General features: G+C 47.6%; 1 protein-coding gene across 1 annotated transcript in view; it reads right to left on the bottom strand.

Annotated features, from left to right (window-relative positions):
• PRIM2 (DNA primase subunit 2) overlaps positions 1 to 24,465 on the bottom strand; it is a 761,949-nt gene that overhangs the window by 700,295 nt on the left and 37,189 nt on the right. The window contains exons 3-4 of the mRNA XM_086925646.1: positions 11,894 to 11,997; positions 10,796 to 10,887 (exon numbers count right to left, since the gene is read on the bottom strand). Of these exons, the coding sequence (XP_086781772.1) occupies positions 10,796 to 10,887; positions 11,894 to 11,997 (196 nt within the window). The remainder of the gene's footprint in view (positions 1 to 10,795; positions 10,888 to 11,893; positions 11,998 to 24,465) is intronic.

The raw sequence follows: 24,465 nt of genomic DNA, 5'->3' as shown, positions 1-24,465 counted from the left end.
GCTGTTGGCACGTTTTGGAGCTGATAAGCTAGAAGAAGATCAAGTGGTCACACAAAAACGTAGGGTAGGCTATGTGGTTTTTAAGTGGATAAATGCTGTTCATGTAACACTTCTAAAGTTTGAAAGGTGTAAATCTTAAATCCCTCTTTAAAAGAAACACTATCAGCAAGGAAGACGCCAAGTCACTGAATGCATTTTTCAGAATATAATTTACAAGCTTAACGCATCAATTGTATGCCAACATTTAATAGTCAATTATACAATAACATACAATGGAGTCACGAAAACTTCATTAATAGCTCCATATATAACTAAAAACTCCTGACAAAAGCATACATCGACGCCCTTTTTATCAACTATACAGCATTCTGAAGTCACACCAGAAAGAATAATAAATGACTCACTCCTACTAAGGTTATATCCTCATATTCACCCAGTCCTCAACAGCAGGCTCCCCCTTGACCCTCCATACTTAGAACAATTGGTTTTGTCTCACAGGCTCTGTTAATCTATGAACGTTTAGCTGCAGACGTCCAACAATGCTGGCAAGTTTATAAACTGAATTAATTGCCAGTTCTTTCTATGACTACATCTGTAAGTACACGAGATCAAAAATATAATCTCAAACTTTTTCACCGGCAGCAATCACAAAGCATGCGTCTCCATGCTCCACGTTCCCAGCACTTGTTTAGCTGATGAATGGTCACTGGCGTCCAGTATAGACAGAATAGACTCAATTCATGTTTGGTTAAGATTAAATCTGTTTCTGGCGATATTGGTAATAGCAGCAGTCCAATCTCACCAAGTGACATCAAGAACCAGCTCGATCAATCGAATTGCAGTGTATACAAGTTATACATATCCAGATTGGTTTGCAAACCATTTGGTATCATATCCATCACCCAAGCAAACGGTTGCTTTATCTGTGTAGCAATCCCTATAGCACCCTCACTTTTTTTCTAAGCCAAAAAAGTCTTGATTTTTGCGTTCTCCTTTTTACAAGTTTCTGTACTTTAGATTAATTTAATAGACAAATACATTTACCCAATTTTATTTTTCGACGTCCCTCTCTTGCCCGTTTCCAAATGCGTTTAAAACCTTTTTTTCATAGATTCAGAGTGCTTAGACTGAAGCCCAGCTGCCTCTTTTTTGCACTTCTTGGTCTCCTTTCTGATGGAATTCCGGCTGTGGGTGTGCCAAGAGCCACCAGAGGTGATAAACTGCTCATCTAGATAGGCAGGTAGGCCAGCTGTGACTGCTTTGTAGAGGATGCAGCTGGTGCTGAAGATGTGGGCTGCAAGTCGAGTCAGTGGAGTCCCATCAGCATTAGGACGCTTATGACAGGGCTTTGGAGTCTGATAGACTATATAGCAGAACATACAACCACATGCAAGAGTACGAGGGAACTCTAAGAAGTCATGAAATCGCATTCTGCAAGAAGCTGGTGACAGCCATTCTTAGCGATGTGTTCCATGAGGGTGAGGTCAGCACAGCAGTTTAATATTTATAAAATATAAAAATAAAACGATGAATCCCGTGAATTTTCTTGAAAATAAAACGACAAGTCAAATGACAAAAAATACAGCCAGAGAGGGCATCTGAAATACCCTCTGTATCACTCAAAAAACTTTCCAGTTCTTTGCTCCGATGGGTGCCTTTCTTTAATTTTTCTGGATTATGAATGATTTGATGTTATTTCCATTTTTTAGGTCTCGCCTGTCGATGCGCATGCGCATCGAGCAAGGCGAGAGTATTGCGACTTATCCACTCTTTATCCACACTGCAAGGAATCGTGGCGATTCCTTGCAGTGCCCGTGACTTTTAAGGTCAATGCGCATGCGCATTGAGCTTATGTGCATGCGCATTGACCTTAAAAGCGTGTGCACGTCCGTCTTTGTTTACCCGCTCCGCCCCCTCCCCTTCCCGCCGTGTCGCATTTCTCCTCCCCCCTCCCCTCTCTTCCCTCCAGCTTGTTTTTTGTTTATTTGACCCGCTCCGCCCCCTCCCCTTCCCGCCGTGTCGCATTTCTCCTCCCCCCTCCCCTCTCTTCCCTCCGGCTTCTTTTTTCTTAACCTCCGAGTAGCGACTTTTTTTACCTCATATTTTGGATAAACAAATCATGTGAGTTACTGGCAGAGGATTGCTTCTAGAAAAAATGTATCTCGTTTTCCCGATTATGACAAGTTTTCAAAGTCATCATCGGCGTAGAGGGTCCACTTTCCTTCGTTGCATAATGGCCCACAACACTGTTGCTAAACCACTATCTGTCTTGTCTCACTCAGTCACCATTCCACAACGTTACTTACTAGCTTCCTTTCTTCTGACTACACCATATCATTCCTCGCACTAATGCCGCCAACTCATTATTTTACGTCCCCAAAGCCTCTTTCATTCCCGCTACACTATACATCAATTAGATGGACACCTTTTGCACTAACAGTCCCAGATGTACCACACATAGGACTCTGCAGAGAACCCCATACTTTGATTTTCAATAGCTACATGTATAACATCTCATGAACCATTTACCAATGCTGGTCAGCACACCCAGGCGTTCCCACCGATCTATACCTGACATTCCCCCAGCTCTGCGTCCGTCCATGGCTCCCTGTATCTTCTTTCCCCGCCGCTCTTTCCGCCACGATTCGAATCTGTTGATGTACACGCAATTCGCGCAACCAAACCTACTGTTAATGTTGCATGAGGCGAACGACAGTCTATGCAACCAACAAAACGCCGAGTTCGCACTACGACCTCTGCCGAACCAGATTTTAACCAATCAGAGATGTAATAGGACATGCCGGTTTGGAACAGTTTTTTTGTAAAGCTTGGTTGATAAAACAGGTTGTCACGGAAACGGCTTCTCTCGGTATTCCAATGGTTTGTTTCTGAGGTGGGTATAACCACGTGACACGCACAATGTATTTGTGCAATGAGCATCCAGAGGTTTTATGATTGACGCTTCACCTGCCGCCTGCGATTGGAGACCGCTGAAGGGGAGGATCATTGTGCTAGACTTCTTTGCAGTTGGGTTGGCGGGCTGAAGGGAGCGTCTGCCGTTGCCATGAGGATTGCGGTGTTAGCAGTTACAGTCTCAGAAAAAAACTTGTGAACATGCGCTTTGTTTTTAAACTCGTAAACCGTAGCCCCCACCCCCATTTCCCTGTTAAATGAGATCAACCCACCCCGTATTTGCCTCCAAAACGCCTTGCACCCTCACTCACCCTCACCCTCACTCACCCTCACCCTCACTCTCACCCTCACTCACCCTCACTCACCCTCACCATCACTCACCCTCACCATCACTCACCCTCACTCATCCTCACCCTCACTCACCCTCACTCACTCACCCTCACTCACTCACCCTCAACCCCTCACCCTCACTCACCCTCACTCACTCACCCTCACTCACTCACCCTCAACCCCTCACCCTCACTCACCCTCAACCCCTCACCCTCACTCACCCTCACTCACTCACCCTCAACCCCTCACTCACCCTCACTCACCCTCACTCACTCACCCTCAACCCCTCACCCTCACTCACCCTCACTCACCCTCACTCACTCACCCTCAACCCCTCACCCTCACTCACACTCAACCCCTCACCCTCACTCACACTCAACCCCTCACCCTCACTCACCCTCAACCCCTCACCCTCACCCTCACTCATCCTCAATCCCTCACTCACCCTCAACCCCTCACCCTCACTCACCCCCTCACCCTCACTCACCCTCAACCCCTCAGCATCACCCTCACTCACTCTCACTCACCCTCAACCCCTCACCTACCCTCACCCTCAACCCCTCACCCTCACCCTCACTCACCCTCAACCCCTCACCCTCACTCACCCTCACCCTCACTCATCCTCAATCCCTCACCCTCACTCACCCTCAACCCCTCACCCTCACTCACCCTCAACCCCTCACCCTCACTCACCCTCAACCCCTCACCCTCAACCCCTCACCCTCAACCCCTCAGCATCACCCTCACTCACCCTCAACCCCTCACCTACCCTCACCCTCAACCCCTCACCCTCACCCTCACTCACCCTCAACACCTCTCGCCCTCACCCTCAACCCCTCACCCTCACTCACCCTCACTCACTCACCCTCACCCACCCTCACTCTCAACCCCTCACCCTCACTCACCCTCAACCCCTCACCCTCACCCACCCTCAACCCCTCACCCTAACTCACACTCACCCTCACTCACACTCACCCTCACTCACACTCACCCTCACTCACCCTCACTCACCCTCACTCACTCTCACTCACTCTCACTCACCCTCACTCACCCTCACTCACCCTCACTCACTCTCCCTCAACCCCTCACTCACCCTCACTCACTCACCCTCACTCACCCTCACCCACCTTCACCCTCACTCACCCTCAACCCCTCACCCTCACACAGTGCAATAGGTCTCGGAGCATTTGAGTTAGAGCTTTTAGATTTGTTTATGGCTTTTTTATTTGTCATTCTTTAGCATTGGCTACAGGAAACAAAAATGCTAAAGATTTACAAAAAAAACCCATAAACAATTCTAAAAGCACTAACTCTAATGCTGCGAGACCTATTGCATTTCCAATGCTTGTTTAACTGTGCTTCCAATCAGGTTTGCGTACAGTAGTTTTGCTACCAGCTTTTACTTTCCTTTTCTTCGCTCATTTGGTCTATTCAGTGAGCACAGGCTTTGCAAGCACTGTCAAGTGATTGAGAGCAGGAGAACTTGATCACATTGTTTCAGGGCTCTTCGACTCTGTGGTTTTCTTTCTTCACAGGGTTGCAGTGTTCAAGCACTGTTCAGCGATGTGCTTGTAGAGCGAGTAAGCACCTTCCATACGTCCACATTGCCTTCATGGAGGTAGTGAGTGAGAAAAAAGAACTGAGCGCTATGGCTAGGCAGCTTTCACCCTTGCTGCTGAGGACCGACATTTCAGAATCAGCTTCGCTAAAATCAAGTGGCTCAATGGGACGCCTGCAGGCACTTGGTGAACCTTATTTCAATACTCGGGCCTCCTCCAAAACTGGTCCTCACACTTGATTTTTCTGGTTTCCTGGGTTGAGGACAAATCTATGGACAAAAATACATCACCAGGGAAAATTAGGACTTGCAGCCTTCAGGGGAGGGTTTTACATTTCGTTATGGATTCAAATGTAGCAGCAGACGACCCTCCACTTCAGAGACTAGTACCTGGGGTAAGAACAACCAATTGTATAGATAGGTCTGTGCTCACAAGCATGTTGTGACATTAGAGCATAAACCTTTGTGTGTGGAGAATAAAACAGAAGAGGCATAGCCAAAAGCACACACAGAAAGGCCCCTCCAGTATGGTCAATTCTCCAACTGGAGAATGAAAACAAAGAAGGATCTAGCCTCAGAAGAGTACCCGAGCAAGTTTTCCCTGAGTAAAGTTATACCTGAAGACAACAGACTTGTCAGGCAAAGCACTGAAGTCACAGACCCGGAGTTTCAACCTTAAAAACAAAACTCAGAAAAAGAGCACATGTGTGCCCAGTGTTGCATTTCTCTATGAATGTATAATATATAAACAGGTTAGTTACCTTTGTACGGTTCTTTTCGCGGATGCTCTAGCTTAGCGCAGATTCCTTAACTTCGAATACTCCTCAGGCACCAGAATGGATTCGGAAACTTTTCTCCAGATGGATACTTCCAACAGCAGATTCCTCCCCTTTAGAATAGATACCAAAGCTGTACCTCCCAAGGTAGATGATCTGTGAAAAGCTCTGCAGATGCGAATAGGCAAAATATCCTTCCTGTCAGACCTAGCTGCCAAGGTAGTTGTGCTTCATGAAGATAAGTGTTTGCGCCCACGTCACAGTCTTGCACATGTCAAGGACAGCCACTAAATGTACCCACGCAACGGTAGCAGACTTATTCCTATTGGAAAAGGGTCTCCAACACACCAGCGGCTCTAGCCCAGTTCATAGAAGATCTTAATGCAGAGGACCTTGAACCTCTAGAAGATAACTTTCTGCACAGTCTTCCCTTTTTTCACCCCAGAGAAAGCCACAAAAAGCACATCATCCACATGGTGGTATTTGGTACCATCACTATAAAACCATAAAGCAGTTTTAGGGACCAACCGATGTACCCTCCCTTCCTCTTTCATGGGGTGGAGTGGCAAAGAATGCTGGCAGCGTGAACGACTGCCGCACGTGACAAGGAGTCATGAATTTAGACAAGAAAGGCGCCAGAGGCCTCAGCACTAGTTTGTCTGGTAAAAAAGTCCAAAACCTGTATCCACTGGGATGACTTGGTTTCAGTTGTTCCCCATCTTTTTCAGAACTTGGAAAAAGCGGGGCAGAGACATACAGGAGTTATGTGTTCAGTTCCATCCAGAATGCATCTCCTAGCAAGTGTTCTTACGGAAATTAAAACACTCAAAAACCTTTGGCAGTGGGGAGAACGCTGGCCAGATATTTTTCCCGCCGTCAAAGTAGAGGTTCTGAGGATGCTCTACTCCTTCCCAGATTGTATACAGCAGTCGTTACCTGCTTAGTTTGTGTGGTCTGGCACCCAAGGATCCTACCAGGTGGTTCCTGATCATGGAAATACCCTGATGCGACAACGAACTAGAGACACACAGACTCCTGGCACAGGACCCTACTCCACCCTGCTTATTGCAATGCCACGAGGTAGTTGGGTGTTTTCCATGGGAATCTGCACCATCCTCCCTTTAACGTACGTCAGGAAAGGTTTTCAAGTTGGGCAAATGGCCTGCAACTCCATCTGACTGACACAGAGCCAGGCTTCAATCAGAGCCCAGAGTCCTCTGAACTCCACTTAGCTTGGATAAGCACCCCAAACCAGTAGTGATGCATCAGTCACCACCATCAGCTCTGATTGGGCGATAGGAGAGGGATGTTCTGACAGACCAACTGCAGATCATGAACTATCTCTTCTGAAATCTGGAGGGCATCCTTGATGCTGGGCCCACTGCAATTTCAGATTCCATTGCAGAGCCCGCATGTGCCACCTGATGTAAACAACAAAGAAGATGCAGAAGGCTAAGAGGGCAAGAAGCCTCACAAATGCTCTCACTAAGATCTAGGACAGAGGCTGAAACATCTGGATCATAGCCCTGAGGTCTTTTGTAACATAAGGAAGGCTGTAAAATACTAAAGAGTATTCCGAATGGCTCTTTTGAATGCCAGCTCCTGGGAACGAGTCAGATGAAACTTCAACTTGCTGACCGTGAACCCCAATGATGTCAGGAATTTCACAGTAGTCTGGAAGTGGTCTACGACTGACTGTGGTGAGCCCACCTTGAAAAGTCAATCATGGAGGTAAGGGAGAACTAGTATCCCCAAGCTCCATAAAGCAGGCAGTGACCTAAGAGGAGTGTGGCTAAGAAGCACAGTAGAACCGCAGTGGGACTACTAGAAGGGTATTATAAAAATCTGCATCTATCAAGTCCAAGAAGATCCAGTCCCCAAAGTACAGAGCAGACAAGACGTAGGCTAGCCTGAGCATTTTGAATTTGTCCTTTCACAAGAAGACACTTAGAAGTCAAAGGTCCAAAACATGCAAATCCCTCCATCCTTTTTCAGCACTAAGAAATATCAAGAGTGAAAAATCTATTCTCCTTCCGAGTTTTGAACTCTCTCAATAGCACCTTTGGAGAGCAACTCTTTGTACAGCTTGTAACAGAATGGACAGGTGATCATCTGAAACTCACTCTGGTGGCGGGGGGAAATTTGGCATGCATAAATAAAGGATAGGGCATAGCCATGCTGAATGATTTGTGGGACCCTTCTGTTGGATGTGAAGGATTGCCACCCTGGGAAGAAGTGCTGAAGTCAAACTCAATGCCAGGCTAGCCAAGGAGAACATTTATTTACAAAACACCTCAATTCTCTTCGACTCCGTGTCTGGATGAGTTTTGGGGAATAAACTGATGTTCATGGTGCTGGTTGAAGTCTGAGCCACCAGGGTTTCCTATGTAGGACATTTAGTGAGAAAATCTGAATCACCATGATCCAGCCTGTGATCACTGGCCACCTGCCTTTCCACCAGTAGGCATGAACAAGGCTCTGACAATTGCCCATCAAGGTACCAGTAAGGGCCATGTTGAAAAAGAGAAGTAAGGGCTAAGAGTGGTTGGTACAGGCGGCAAACTTTCCGTTAGGGCATTAGTTCTGGCCTTAAATGAAAGCAGCTGAAAATCCAGGACCTCAGCTGTCCATCAGACCCCTACTGCACTCTCTTTCATTGGTGGTGCAAGTGGCCAGTCAAACCCGGTTTTTGGGGAGGGATCAAGCCCACTAGCTTCTTGTAACTCCATTTAAAAGTGGACACCTGAATAGTGAGGGGGGCCAAAATCATCATTCTACACACCAACATCATCATCATATGGGGTGTACTCTTTTCAGAGTCAGAGTCAAACCATATAATGGAGCCTCTGCTGACTTGTACACCCCGATAGAGGCACTGGTTCAGAGTCACGCTGAATCACTACCAGCTAAGATTCTGTAATCTTGTAGCTCAACATGGTTAGGATCGGACTGAAGTTAGTTCAGAATCACACATTGGAACCTGCACTGGTTCCTCTTCTGGCACCAGTAGAGTTCGTACCAGAGTCAATGATTAAAGTCTGATGCAGGCCTTGGATCTAGAGTGGATGTCTCCGCTGGAGTCTATATCGGGCCCAGAGTGGATGTCAAGATGGTCAAAAGGCACAAGACAAATCTATCAGTAGGAACCAGGATGGAAACATTCGTAAGTCCCCTTGGGCCCAGAATTGCACCAGAGAGCCAGAAGAGCACCAAAAACCTGTAGTGTGGCCATCTTAAAAGCTTTTATCTGCTGCAGCACTGCAGAGGACCTGGAAAAGAGCAGCAAGGTTAAACGTAATCAGATGGGGGGGGCGGAAGGGGGAAATCGCCTGCGCAACCAGGAAGCAGAGAGGCAAGTGCCATTGTGACGCCCATCTACTTTCTCTTTGGATACAGCACATCAACGGCACATATTTTCTTTCATCAACACCACTCCGATAAAGAATAGCTGAAGCCACTTTTTCAAACGTATGATGTGCGATCCAGACTTAGATAGCTAGGATTGCTGTTTAATGCTTCTGCTAAGTTTAGAGTAGCACCTAGAAACAGCTTTTGGGTGTCCGGATAACAGAAACTCACTAAAATGTTTGAAACATTTATCCTGTTTTTCCTCAACATTAAATGTCTAAAAACTTTTATTGTTGCACACAGCGTGGTTACTGTTCACGTTTAATGCACTAGACAAAGATTTTAAAATAAATATGTTCAGTTACGTGTCTCTGTTTCTTAGTGTTATCTTTGATTGGGATATTTGTAAAATTGAGATTGCTGGGCTTAGCACTGTGTCCTTGAACACATCTAACAGGACTGATAGTAACCAGAAAACACCGTCTGTGCAGGATTGCTCCAGGGCTAGTATTAGCACGGCAGTCCAACCGGCTTTCTAATTCAATGTTATTATGAACGGTGTCCTTGCATCAGAGTGTTAGAAATCCAACCATGCAGCTCTGTGACCACCCCCACACTCCACCCCACAGATTTTGTCTTGCTTCGATGATCAAGGTGTAAACTTAATTGGGAATTCACGTATTAAAACATCTAGAGAATGGATGCTCTTTTATGTGCACTGTTTTTATTTAAATGATGACTGAAGGAGGATAGCTTCATTAATCATCTTGAGTTAGTCAGTTTCATTTGGCAACTTAAACAATCACTAAGTTGGGAGATCGGTAAATGGAGAAATAAAAGATGATGAATGTGAGAGCGGAATGTGGAACATATAGATCTAAATCCACACTAATTATTTGTGGGGAACCGAGGGATCAGCCAACTCTCCTGCAATGTTCAATAATTCAAGTTCCCAGTGTACCAGGTGAGCAGTGTTGTGTCCCCCAGTGCCAACTGGATACTGATCACAACTAGATTCTGCCCAATTTCCTTAGAGGAAATAAATAAGGTTCTTGTGATCTAATGGTGTGGTATGATGCAATCAAATACGTTGGATGCAGGATAACAAGATTTGCACCCACTGAAGTTCTAGCAGTTCTAAGATTTCATGGAAATACCCAATTAAGAAATTAACCAATCGCATTGGGAAAGGCTAGATATGGGTTTCAGCTTGAAAACATGTTATCTTTACACCACATCTCAAAGTTGTTTGCCATATGATGTTAAGTTAGTCTCACACCCAGCACTGAACTTTAAATCGAGGAAAGACTGTTAGTCTGAAAAATAATTGACATTGAAAATAATCATGACTTCCGATATACAGTGGAACTAGAGAGATATGACCATCTCTCTAAAGCTAAAAGAATTTTGTGCATTTAGGCCCCAGTTAACCAGACTTTCATCAAGGTTTAGGTACAAACGCATTTTGTGCTCTACCTCTCAGACTAAATAGGATTTGAAGATATAAAATGGGAAGAACAGAGAGGATATCGGATTCTAGACTTTAAATATTTGACAAAAAAACCACATTGATGGTCAAATTGTAAATTAAGGTCTTAAAACCCTTTTCTTTAAAATGCATCATCTTCAAGTCAGAATATTTGTTGTAAAAGAACAATGTACCTTGCATTGTATGTCCGTTACGCTGAAGTATCCCAATACATTGTATTCAGGTGCAAATTGTATTTATGAATTTGCTAGTTATTTTTTAATCAAGCATCTACAAACTACCACTGGTACTACTAAGCGATATATTTGAAAAACTAAAAACCATGAAAAGCAAGAATTTAGACTAGTGACAAAAATGGAGTACTAATTCTGGTATACTTACGACTGGCAGTAGGCGAGGCGAAGAATGAAGTGAGAAATGTGGTCCTTCCGCCTGTTGTCATATTCGTCATCAGTTATGACACCTACGAGTGGCTGAAAGATAAACCAGAGTACATAAATAACCATATGGCAAGCAGCACTACTGCTTCGACAACAGTATAGTGGTGAGTTCCCACTACATCAAAGGAGATGGTTCTTTCCTTAAGAATGTAAATTTCAGAGAGGTCAGGAAGAACCTCTCAGGCCTGAGACAGTCTAAATATAGAACTTGTGAAGCAATGTATTGTAAAGTGTGTTATCTCTGCTTGGTAACAATGTATGAAGCTCATGACAGCCAACGTACGGCTCCAATTTAGCCGTAGTCAGACGACTACAATTGGTCCAGAACTCCGCAGCCAGGCTGTTATGTAAGATCCCTAGGACAGCAAGGATTTCGAAGCACCTTAGAGACCTACACTGGTTGAAAGTTGAAAACCGGGTCCGGTTTAAGGCCTTGACCATTATGTTCAAGATCAGGGCAGGAACCGCACCACGGTACCTGCAGAATTTGGTCAGGCCCCATGTTCCTGTACGGAATCTTCGTTCCTTAAATGGAGCAACTTTCGTGGTTCCCAGATTCAAACTGGCCCGAATGGGAGGTAAATCTTTCTCCCACCTGGGACCAGCTCTTTGGAACTCTCTCCCTTTAGCTTTGCGCAAAGAGGGAAATTTTGCCAGTTTCAAGAAAAAAGTCAAAACCTGGCTGTTTAATAAATAATTGTGTTTACCAATGGTTGTTGATCTGTGACAGTATTTTGCCATTCAGTATCTTTTTCTCGTAGCCATGGCGCCGGGAAACCCTTTGTGGGTATCTGCGCGCATTATAAGTGTAAGAAATAAATAAATAAATAAATAAACGTTGTTGAGCCGTTGTTAATTCAAGAAATGTGAAAGTCAACTCATTTCCTCACAAATTCCCAGTGTCTAATAACATGCAAGATGTTCACTGTGACAAAGAGTTTGACAAACTGTAACCAACGTATTATATCCGCAAAAATGCAGTCCCCCTTACAACCGCCAACTCGTAATCCAGTTGCTACTACCACTGCGTCACACTTACCCTGTATGGAAACTTAAGCTTCCGCAGTTCAGCTTCGAGCTTCGTTTTGTACTGGTCTTGAGTTTTCACGTAGCTCACCCCAAGACTTTCAACTGCCTTCAGAACTAAATAATTCAAAAACAGGCACATTAGTCCAATAGGAAAACATTATTAGAAGGCCATATGCATGACAGATTCAAGGTAAAAAACATTGGTTTAGCAAAAGGGAACTTGTCAAACTGTGGTGAAACAAGTGGAAGCATAAAAAAACGACAAAAAGGTCTGGATAAACAACATCATGTTTTATCAGTGGATGTCGATACCACAAAACCAGTCAAAGTAACGATTGGAAACCGTGCCTCGAGAATGGCAATTTTTGGGTGCAGACATTATTATGTGTGCTCCTCTTTGGAAATCAGAACCTGCTTCAACATTTGGCAGAAGAGTTGAAGGTTAATTAAACATTTATGAAATGTAAATTCACATGAGGCCCTGCAAGAGTGTGATGGGATGATTAATACTAAAATGTTTAACTTAAATGGATTTTGTTTTTTTGCCCAGCAACTGACTTTGACAACAGTATTTGCAACAACACTTTGTTATACTTCTTTTCCATCAGTTAGCCTTTTCACCCACTAGAGCTTCAAAGTCAAATTTCGAATTCAAAGAAGCATATGTAAATTCAAATGCAACCCCCATTATTCATACACTCAAAAAAGAATGAGGATCTCGTACCTGAACTCTCCTTCAGTGATTGGTAATGTGACCGTGCTGCTGGGAGATAGCGAACTTCAGTCACCGATCTGCCTTGGATCACTATTCCTGGACTGAAAAATTTGCATTTATCTTCAGATGTTAAGCGAGAGTTCAGTTTAAAGTGGTGGAAGTGTGCAATGCGTATTGCAGGTGACATTGGTGCAAGATGAGAGAGTATAAATCCATGGAATGATGGTGCCATATTCTATACAATCATCAACCATGCACCTCAGCATATTTTGGGCATCCCCAGCAGGTGAAGGTGATTCAAGGACATGAAGCAGGAATCTAGTTGCATGTGGCAGTCGTACATATGATTGGTGGATAAAAATGTTTTGATATTTTCGCTCTTCCTGCAATTTAGTTGGAGGTCCCAGACCAATCAGATGATACCAGGCCCTAATCCTGTCAAATGGGGTCTTTCACCTCTGGTGTCCTGTACACCCATACATTTTGGTACATCAAGCTCGGATGGGAACAAAGTACCTTTTCAGCACTTGACTATCAAATTAGCGAGGTAGAGTAGTCAAGCATTTTCTAGCGATTGTTTACTTTCTTCTTTAAAGAGGAAACATGCTTAGAAAATGGTAGATGGAAAAACAAACTGGAACCGCTTGTAAAGAGATTTTTCAAACTACAAGTGATGCAAAACACATAATGGGGAAAATCACAGTGGAAAACAACTGCTAAATCCAAACTAGACCTCGGGGTTCGAAATGACCTTGTAACATTTGTACACCTGCAAGTGTATGTGTTCATAGTAGACCATAAATAGAAATACAATAATTACCGCTTCAATTCAGTGAACACGATATTCGTGTCAAGAGCACTTTCCGAAGTGTGATTTACGTGAGCATGATTTACATGGGATAAGAACTTGTGGGAAACTCCACTGCTTTAACTGGAGGCTTCACCAATAATAATAAATAAAAAAAAAAGATGCAAAATAGAATGCGTGTCAGTCCCACCAACATTAGTTTAACCAACGGCTGCAAGGGTCCAGATGCTAATGAAGGGTCCATGGGTTAAAGGCATTTTCTCTTCACCACTCCAGCTCCCCCTGAGGGAGTGGAGATGCCAGTTAACCATCACTGCAACAGTCAGTATACCCTTTCCAGCAATGTCTCTTCTAAAGAATTCCTGCCACGCTGTATTCCTGGGCAAGAAATCCACGCTAGGGATCAGAGAGATCTTCTTTTTTGGAAAAGTAGATGACCCCCGTGGTGCCAGCAAAAGGAAAACATGGCAGCCAATTTCTTTATGCCTCTCCTGTACCTATGGTTTTTTGCAGCCCTCCCCCCTAGCTCTCCTCCACCAGGCACGAAGTGTAATTTTTGGGAGGGGGAATTGTCCAACATTGCCAAGAGGCCAGCCCCCACGGGTCACGACATCAATCAGTTATTGTGTAATTCACATTATGCTTTCACCCACCACAGCATACATTGTGACGTACACCCTTTACTGTGACATTCACGTTTTGTTTCCACCTACCACATCATAGGACATCATCAAAGTGTTCAGTACACTTCAGCCATTAATCAGTTATTGTTACATTCACATTATGCATAAGGAAAATGGTCAGACTGCTTCAACCACTGATCTTTTATTGTGCGATTCACACTTTTCTAACACCCACCTTAGCATATATCCTGGGGTAAAGGGACAGCCCATTTCTGCTGTTGGCCAACTTCAGTGTTAGTGAAGGCATTCTGCCCTTTCACCAGGAGAACATTTTTTTGCACAAAGCGATTCCCGACAGTGCCTATGAGCAATGTGTTAGTATTTGCTTTTCTCTTCCTGCATGTGTTTCGAGTAATATTTTTTTCACTGTTCGCTTCTTCTTCGAAGCTCTCTGCATCACAGCCTTGACTTAGCTAAGTGCTTTTTAAGCAGAAGCTGTAAACCCCCTTCACAGAGGTCACAGGCTGGTATCTCAGAGCCAGCCAACCTACCTAATTGGTTTGGTGGGATACTATAGCTACTAAGCAGATACAGCTACAACCTCCTCATAGAACAACACTTTTGTTGACTAAATGAGGTATGCGGGTGGGAGGCCACAGTAGAAACTTTTACAGGGCTTTCTGGTGCATAGCTTCACTAGAGGCACGAAAGGATTGGATCATACAGACAGATTCCATCTTTTCAAGCAAGAGAATTCTAAATTACTGTTGCAATTATTTTTAACACTATGGTTTTATAGGTGCGACAAAACATTTTATACACTAGTATAGGAGGTTGGGTTTAATAAAATAATGACACATACCTTACAGTGCAATCCGATTGTTACCCAGAACACACCATCTTCTTGTGCTGCTTAGGTGGATCATGGGCTGCAATCCCCACCAGGTTTAATGGCTCTAGTTGGTATCGAGCGTGCATTTCCATCCAGAGGTTTTAGGAACCCTAAATTCCTATCCGTATTTTGAATGGCATTTCAAAAAATATATAATCTACTTGAAAGGTCAGAATAGAAAAATGGAACCAAGTGAAATGTAGATGAATGTTGTGGTGAATGATTGGCCCAGTGAAAACATGTCGCAATGGAAACTGTGCTGAAAAAGTTACCAATGGTCCCACACTTTTCCCACAATTATCTTGGAGCAAGTAAACCTGCTACACTTCTGAAGATCATCAGGCTTTGAGGGAATTCATGAAGAGTACTGGAACATTTCACAAGAAGCTTTTCACCGCCTATGATGCTTTAGCAAACGTGTGTAGAAAAAGTGCATCATTTAATCCTATGAAAAAATATATATAATGGGGCGGGGGTTGAGAACCCCTAAACCCACTTAGGACTGTGGAATGCACCAGCTTCACTATTGCCTCCAATTCGTAACAGGTACTATTCCTTACTACTTTCACCTGCCCTCCAACAACACCCCCCGGCAGCCATTCCATCCATGTCAGAGCCTTTTCTCTCTCACAGTGCCCCAAACATCTTCTCTACCAATGCACTCAACACTCCACCAGTTCCAGCTAGATGTGACATACGTCCAAGTCATATATTACATTTCAGCCCTCTCAGACCCCCTCCCCAGTAAATGTTAAAGTTGGCTCCTCTGTACACTTTTAGATCCCCATAGAGGTTTAAGATAGGTGAGGGTATTGTAGATGTAAGAAAAATAAAACTTTCTAACAGTGGAGTGCTTTTATTTTTACCAATTTTAAAATAGTTTGACTATCCCCTAGTGAAGTGGTCGCTAGTGTCTCGGCTATTTGGCGATTAGGAGTGTGTTATTTATAATTCACGTGTTTATGTCTGGGGTGCCCGCTTTATGCGGTTTCTCTTTCATCCTCAGAGGTTTCTAGATCTGGATATTCGAGGTCGTGTACTAAGGTCGCCCAGGACCTAGCTATCTCTATGCGCTTTAGTCCCCTCTTAGCCTCTTGCATTAGTATGCACCCCTCACATCCTGCCCATTTCAGGAGTTCTTTGCGTCCCCCCTTCAATTTCTAGTTCCTGGTTATTTTGCTAGTGACTTCGGTTTTTGCCGGATGGGAAAGCAGCCCAACAGACAATAAGCCAGCGAACGTGGCAATTCCATATCTATAACCATGCTCACCGTTTGTACAACGCCTTCCCAGAATTCATGTAGCTGGGGGCAGTCCCAGAACATATGTAGGATGGGGGCCTGGAGTGTGCCGCATCGTGGGCAAGCGAGTCTTCTATTTGGAAATATCTGCTTATGCGTTCAGGTATGCTCTATGCAAGACATAATAGTTTATCAGCTTGAATTGCGCATTTCTGGATACTCAGTGTCCCAGCTAGGATATTATCCTATTCTTTGGACAGGATTGGTATACCCAAATCCCACTCCCACTGGAGTTACACCTTCTCTAATAGACGTCAGCCATCTGCGTGGAGCGCTCTGTATAGGCAAGACACTGCTATAACAAATGCACGCGTTAGTTTACACTAGTGAAACAAGTGAGGCCACTTCTACTCAGGCCCCCTGTCCCCGCTCATTATGTGCAGCCCGAGAGACAAAGGGAGTGATACCTCTGCTAAACGGAGGTAATGAGCGCCCATCCACCTCTAGAAAGGCCACTCAGACTCCCACTGAGCCGCTGGCTGTATCGGAAGAGCAGAGACTGCGCCCAAATAGCCCCCCCAGACTGCTCAAAAAAGCAGCCCACAGCAGCCCTCGGTCACCGGCCCCTCGGGCATTGCCCGAATGCCCGCGTTACCAATCCGACGCTGCCCTGAGATAATCCAAACTCTGCCCGGAATGTTTCAAACTGCAGCATCTCGGAGTCCCTATAAAGGTCACCTACTTTTGTCGCCCCCGCTTCCGTTCAGTGCTCCAAAGCCCGCCAGTTCCCCTGTGTGGGAAAGCCTTTATTAAATCTAGAGGGACATCTGGCGAGTATGGGATCCGCACTCCTTTTCTCTGCAGTCCTCGGCTCCAGAATTTGGGTTGTAATTTAAGCTTGAGGGTCTCCTAAGGTCTGTCTGTTCACCCTGAGAAATACCCACAGTAAGTCAGTCAGCGATGGCCTAGCTTGTCTAGAAGAGTCTACCTGTAGCCACTCTGATTGAATGGCTAGTGCGCAATACAGCAACAATCAAAGCATTTATATAGCGCACTACTCACCCAGAGGGTCTTAAGGCGCTAGGGGGGGGGGTCCGCTACTGCTCGAACAGCCAGGTCTTGAGTTGCTTCCTGAAGGCGAGTGGTCCTGGGTCAGGCGGAGGTGGGTCGGGAGGGAGTTCCAGGTCTTGGCGGCCAGATAGGAGAAGGACCTTCCTCCTGTGGTGGCTCTTCGCATGCGGTGGACGGCGCGAGTGCGTGGCCGGTCGATCGAAGCTGGCGTGTGGGAGCGTAGAAGTTGAGGCGGCTGTTGAGGTATCCTGGGCCTTGGTTGTGTAGGACTTTGTGTGCGTGGGTGAGGAGACGGAAGGTGATTCTCTTGTTGACTGGGAGCCAGTGCAGGTCTCTCAGGTGTCCGGAGATGTGGCTGCGACGGGGGATGTCCAGGATGAGTCGTGCTGAGGCGTTCTGGATCCGCTGGAGTCTCTTCTGGAGTTTGGCGGTGGTTCCGGCGTAGAGGGAGTTGCCGTAGTCCAGACGGCTGGTGACGAGGGCCTGGGTGACAGTCTTCCTGGTCTGGGTGGGGATCCACCGGAAGATCTTACGTAGCATGCGCAGGATGTTGAAGCACGACAAAGAGAAGGCGTTGACTTGTCTGGTCATGGAGAGGGAGGAGTCCAGGATGAAGCCCAGGTTGCGTGCGTGGTCTGTTGGTTTGGGTGCGCTGCCTAGGGCGGGGGGCCACCAGGAGTCGTCCCAGGCAGAGGGTGAAGATCCCAGGATGAGGACTTCCGTCTTGTCCGAGTTCAGTTTCAGGCGGCTGTTCTTCATCCATTCGGCTACCTCTTTCATCCCTTCGTGAAGGTTGGCTCTGGCGGTGGCTGGGTCGTTGGTGAGGGAGAGGATCAGCTGGGTGTCGTCGGCGTAGGAGATGATGTTGAGGTTGTGCTGGCGTGCGATGTCTGCGAGGGGGCTCATGTAGACGTTGAAGAGGGTTGGACTAAGCGAGGAGCCTTGAGGAACGCCGCAGATGACTTCGGTGGCTTCTGATCTGAATGGGGGGAGGCGGACTCTGTGTCCTTCCGGCGAGGAATGAGATGATCCACTCCAGTGTCTTCTCCTGGATTCCGACGTTGCTGAGGCGCTGCACTAGTGTACGGAGGCAGACAGTGTCGAAGGCCGCGGAGAGGTCTAGGAGGATGAGGGCTGCTGTTTCTCTGTTGTCGAGCAGGGCTCGGATGTCATCGGTGGCTGCGATCAGGGCGGTCTCGGTGCTGTGGTTGGCCCGGAAGCCAGACTGCGAGAGGTAGAGGGATCCGTTTGTCTCCAGGAAGGCGGCCAGCTGCTTGTTGACGGTCTTCTCGATGACTTTTGCAGGGAACGGGAGGAGAGAGATGGGGCGGTAGTTCTTGAGGTCGGTGGGGGTCGGCTGATGGCTTCTTTAGTAGAGCACTGAGTTCGGCGTGCTTCCAGCTCTCCGGTAAGGTAGCGGTGTCGAAGGAGGTGTTGATGATGTCCCGCAGGTGGAGTGCGATGACAGCGTCGGCCTTGTTGAAGACGTGGTGAGGGCAGGGGTCGGTCAGAGATCCGGAGTGGATGGAGTTCATCGTGCGGACGGTGTCTTCGGTGCTGATCGGGGTCCAGGCGCGGAGGGTGGTGGTGGGGGGCGGTGGTTCGGTCGTGGCGTGCGTCAGTTGAGTGCTGAAGCTGTTGTGTATGTCCGCGATCTTGTTGTGGAAGAAGGAGGCGAGGGAGTTGCAGAGGTCTTGCGAAAGGGTGATGTCGTTTCCGGCGTTGGGGTTGGAGAGCTCTTTAACGATGTTGAAGAGTTCCTTGCTGTTGTGTGCGTTGTTGTCCAGTCGTTCCTTGAATGCCGTTTTCTTGGTGGCGTGGATCAGTTGGTGGTGTTTTCGGGTGGGAGCTTGAGGGCAGTCATGTTGTCCGGTGTTGGGTCTCTGCGCCAGGCTCTCTCGAGGGCTCGGCAGTTCTTCTTGGAGCTCTTGAGTTAGTCGGTGAACCATAGGGCTTTCTTGCTGCCGGGTCTGCTAGGCGGGGTCCTCAGGGGGGCGAGGTCGTCTGCGCAGTCGCTGATCCACTTCGTGAGGTTGGTGGCCGCTTGGCTGGGGTTCGTTGTGCTGGTGGATGGGTTCTTGCTCAGGGAAGTCGCGAGCTGGTCGGCTGTGATCTTGTTCCAGCTTCTGCGTGCAGCCTGTTGCTGGTGGTGGTGGATCGTGGTCCTTTTGAAGCTGAAGTGGACGCAGCTGTGGTCCGTCCAGTGGAGTCCGGTGGCGTGGCTGAAGGTGATGTCCTTGCTGGATGAGAAGACGGGGTCGAGTGTGTGTCCGGCGTAATGGGTGGGGGTGGTCACCAGCTGCTTGAGTCCGAGGTTTGCAAGGTTGTCCAGCAGGGTGGTGGTGTTGCGGTCGTTGTTGTTCTCCAGGTGGAAGTTGAGGTCCCCGAGGAGGATGTAGTCGGCGGAGGGGAGGGCGTGCGGGCTGACGAAGTCGGCAATGTCCTCGCTGAATTGTGTGCGTGGGCCCGGGGGTCTGTAGAGGAGGGTGCCTCTGAGGGTGGTCTTGGGGTTGATGTGGATCTGGAAGTGCAGGTGCTCGGCGGGTGCGAGGGTGTCGTCGGTGTTGGTCGTGTTGCGGATGGTGTTCTTGTGGATGATGGCGATGCCTCCTCCAGTCTGGTTGATGCGGTCCCACTGGATGATCTTGTAGCCGTCTGGGATGGCGATGGCGATGTCGGGCGCTGAAGAGGCGTTCAACCAGGTTTCCGTGAGAAAGGCGACGTCTGTGGCTGTGGTGTCGAGCAGGTTCCAGAGCTCGACGGCGTGTCTGTGGATGGAGCGGGTGTTGAGCAGGATGCATTTCAGGTAGCTGCTGCTGTTGCTCGTCTTGGTCTTGGTCGGTGCTGGCGAAGTGCAGGTCCAGATGCAGGTGAACTTGCAGGAGTGGCAGCAGAAGGGTCCATGGGTGCGTCTCGGGGTGGCTCGGTAGCAGCCCGGGATTCGGCCGGCGTTGAGTTCAGTGGCATCGCAGGTCCGGCGGGTGGGCTGGTGTCTGTGGGAGCCAGGGGTCCTGGCCCTGGGCGCGGTCCAGGCGCGGACGGGCGCAGACTGGCTTACCTTTGGCGCACCTTTGGCGCTCAATCGGTGCTCCCGCTGCGCGCGTCCGCTGCGCGGTCGCTCTGGGGGCGTCATAAGAAGGGAGCCGGGAGGGAGGGTCCGCTGGGAGGCGGGAGCGTGGTATCCAATCGGCTGGCGTGGGGGCGGGGCCGCAGGCAGGCAGCGGCGGGAAAAACGGGTGCAGGCTAGGCGGGCGGCCCTGCAGCGGCTGGGGCGCTGAAATCGGCGTCGGCGTTGAGCACAGGCAGCAGGAGGCTCAGGAAGCAGGAGAGGTGAGGAGCGTGGGGGCGACCAGGCCGAAGGCGCAGTGGTCTCTTCCGAGTGGCAGACTAGGTCCCCTTAAGAAGGGAGCCGGGAGGGAGGGTCTGCTGGGAGGCGGGAGCGTGGTATCCAATCGGCTGGCGTGGGGGCGGGGCCGCAGGCAGGCAGCGGCGGGAAAAACGGCTGCAGGCCAGGCGGGCAGCCCTGCGGCGGATGGGGCGCTGAAATCGTCATCGGTGCAGAGCGGCGTTGAGCACAGGCAGCAGGAGGCTCAGGAAGCAGGAGAGGTGAGGAGCGTGGGGGCGACCAGGCCGAAGGCGCAGTGGTCGCCCCCACTGCTATGTAGTAGGTTTCAAAGTTCGGAGTTGCAAGGCCGCCTTCAGTCATGGGTCTCTGCATTAGCGCAAGTGCAACTCTTCAGCTGCCAGTGCCCCAAATAAAGGTCCGAATCTGGTAACCGAGGTCTCTAAAGAATGCTGCCCTCATAGAGGTCTGACCAGTCATGGTAAATGTGGACCCCCAGATATGGGAAGCCCCAGTTGTGCCAGGTCAGTCGGGGTTGGCCCGTTCGTGCCACCAGGAATAGCTGGGATTTTCACCAGCTCACACTTTAAGTCCAGATATGGAGCCAAACATCTCCAGGAGGTCATGGGCTCCCATCAAGTTTTCGTCTGCTCCCCATAAAAACAGTAACCGGTCATCAGCATATAATGTTATATGATGATACTCCTGTTTGATTTTCAGACCCTTGTATGAATGCCCCGTTCTGGCTGCTATGGCAAGGGGCTCCACAGCAAATAATAGGGGGGGGGGGGATAATGGGTACCCTTGCCTAGTGCCGCATCCCACCGGCCAACTCTGCGACACTGTCCTTCCAGTGCGTATTCAGGTGATGGTTCTAGGTTATAAGATACTGGTCAATCTAATGAATCCCTCCCTTAACCCCATACTTCGCAGTACCCCATATAGATCGAGAAAGGTTTTGACAGCTTGGAATGGCCCTATGTCGATGTAAAAAATTGTGACATGTTCCTGGTTTTCCTCATTAGCCTCTAGTATGAATAGTGAGCGCCTAATGTTTCCTGCTGTACTGTGCGTCGGGATAAACCCAGCTTGGTCTTTGTGCACAAGAGTAGTCATGAGTGGCAGGAGGCGGGTGGCGAGGTTCCTGCTTAGAATCTTGTAGTCTATATATTCCAGGGTGTTGATACCCATGAGCTGATTGTTTTTAAACAAGTATAGACTTTTATCTAGTCTCTTCGAACCAACACATTTATGTCATTGTTCTGTCCCCACCTAGAACGACGTTCTTCTCAGCATTCTGCAGTGATTTTGTGTTCAGGACAGGCCCTGCCTAGCCCTATTTATCTACTTTGTGGGAGTAATTACTCACTTTCCGCCAAGTACAACAAGCTCCTTCGGTATGTCTTGTTGTCTTCACCCTTGATGTGCCTAATTGTTTATTTTATTTTATTTTTTTAAATCATGGATTGGCTCCTAATGAGTAATTCCTTTTGTACTCAATAGGTTGTGCCCATCTCCCCCGTATCTTCTCGTCCTGATGAAGACCCCAATGCAAGGGATCAACTTTTACCTGCCTTTACACTAGGGGTCGAAACGTCGACTGTTTTCTGTGTTTTTTCAGCTTCATTTCAGGAATAATGTTATTTAGCACGTTGATGACGCATGATATGTTATAAAAATGTTTTGGAACTTATGGTCACCCATAACTTGAATTAGCTTAATAATTTTCAATTGATTGCAGCCTTTGGCTCTGTTTTTTATGTCACTTACCCTCCCTACACTCACTGCACCATTCCCCTTTTCTCCCACCTTTACCAGGGCACTTTACAAAATTATAATGGTTACCCAAATTGCCTGAATAAGTGACTAAGCTACATTGGAAATAAATACAGTGTAAGCAAATCATTGTTAATTGATTTTTGTTTATTGATTGTGCATAATCTGTCTGCTTACTGGGACCCTCTTTCTCAGCACTATATTGAGCATGGAGTATGGTTGGTAGGCCGTTTTATCTGGAGGGACTTTATTTGGCTTTAAGATGGGAACTAGAACAGCTTTTCTCATAGTGTCTGGCAGGGAGCCTGTCTCAACAGCCGCTTCACAGAGAGCTAGGAGGCGGGGAGTTAGTTCCACTGAGTATGCAGCGTAGAATTCCACAGGAAGCCCGTCCGTACCGTGGAGTTTATTGCATGCCATGTGTTTAATAGCTTATTCAGAAAAGGGGGTGGTGATGAACAGAGTGTCTGAATTAAGCAGACCACTCTTACCCAGTCCAAAGATCAGGGCTTGATCCATCACCGTTTTTTAGCTCACTGCACCATCCCAGCTCAGAACTTGGCTATATGCAAATTAGTCTGACCCTGGCCCAGTGCATCATGGGAACAGGGCAGACCAAACTACCAAGCCAGTTCTTATACTGGGAAGGAAACAAGCTACCGGGGACCGGTTTCTGGCATTTCAGCCATCTTCGGCCCGGCTTGCTTGAATCCTGATGGTGCAATGAGCTAGGGACTCACATCTGAGTATACCCTTCCACGCTTATGGTGGACAAAAATTATTCAGAAAAGGGGGTGGTGATGAACAGAGTGTCTGAATTAAGCAGACTACTCTTACCCAGTCCAAAGATCAGGGCTTGATCCATCACCGTTTTTTAGCTCACTGCACCAACCCAGCTCAGAACTTGGCTATATGCAAATTAGTCTGACCCTGGCCCAGTGCATCATGGGAACAGGGCAGACCAAACTACCAAGCCAAATCTTATACTGGGAAGGAAACAAGCTACCGGGGACCGGTTTCTGGCATTTCAGCCGTCTTCGGCCCGGCTTGCTTGAATCCTGATGGTGCAATGAGCTAGGGACTCACATCTGAGTATACCCTTCCACGCTTATGGTGGACAAAAATTATTCAGAAAAGGGGGTGGTGATGAACAGAGTGTCTGAATTAAGCAGACCACTCTTACCCAGTCCAAAGATCAGGGCTTGATCCATCACCGTTTTTTAGCTCACTGCACCATCCCAGCTCAGAACTTGGCTATATGCAAATTAGTCTGACCCTGGCCCAGTGCATCATGTCCCTCACCACCCCTTGTTGTAAATATTTTTGTCCACCCTAAGCGTGGAAGGGTATACTCAGACATGAGTCCCTTGCTCATTGCACCATCAGGATTCAAGCAAACCGGGCCGAAGACGGCTGTAATGCCAGAAACCGGTCCCCGGGAGCTTGTTTCCTTCCCAGTGTAGGAATTGGCTTTTGTAGTTTGGTTTGCCCTGTTCCCATCATGCACTGGGACAGGAACAGACTAATTTGCATACAGCCAGGTTCTGAAACTGGGATGGTGCAGTGAGCTAAAAAACGGTGTTGGATCTAGCCCTGATCTCTTGACTGGGTGAGAGTTTTCTGCTTAATTCAGAGACTCTGTCCCTCACCACCCCTGGTTGTAAATATTTTTGTCCACCCTAAGCGTGGAAGGGTATACTCAGACATGAGTCCCTTGCTCATTGCACCATCAGGATTCAAGCAAACCGGGCCGAAGACGGCTGTAATGCCAGAAACCGGTCCCCGGGAGCTTGTTTCCTTCCCAGTGTAGGAATTGGCTTTTGTAGTTTGGTTTGCCCTGTTCCCATCATGCACTGGGACAGGAACAGACTAATTTGCATACAGCCAGGTTCTGAAACTGGGATGGTGCAGTGAGCTAAAAAACGGTGTTGGATCTAGCCCTGATCTCTTGACTGGGTGAGAGTTTTCTGCTTAATTCAGAGACTCTGTCCCTCACCACCCCTTGTTGTAAATATGTGTTTAATAGCAGCAGTGATCTCATGGGTAGTTATGTCCCCCCACCTCCCAAGGCCTCTGCTTCGTCTTCCGCGATCTAAAGTATTTGAAGGTCATCA

This window comes from Lissotriton vulgaris, chromosome 6, assembly GCF_964263255.1.
Source record: "Lissotriton vulgaris chromosome 6, aLisVul1.2, whole genome shotgun sequence".
In the NCBI taxonomy this organism is placed as follows: domain Eukaryota; kingdom Metazoa; phylum Chordata; class Amphibia; order Caudata; family Salamandridae; genus Lissotriton; species Lissotriton vulgaris.
This window is presented reverse-complemented; position numbering and strand designations above follow the sequence as displayed.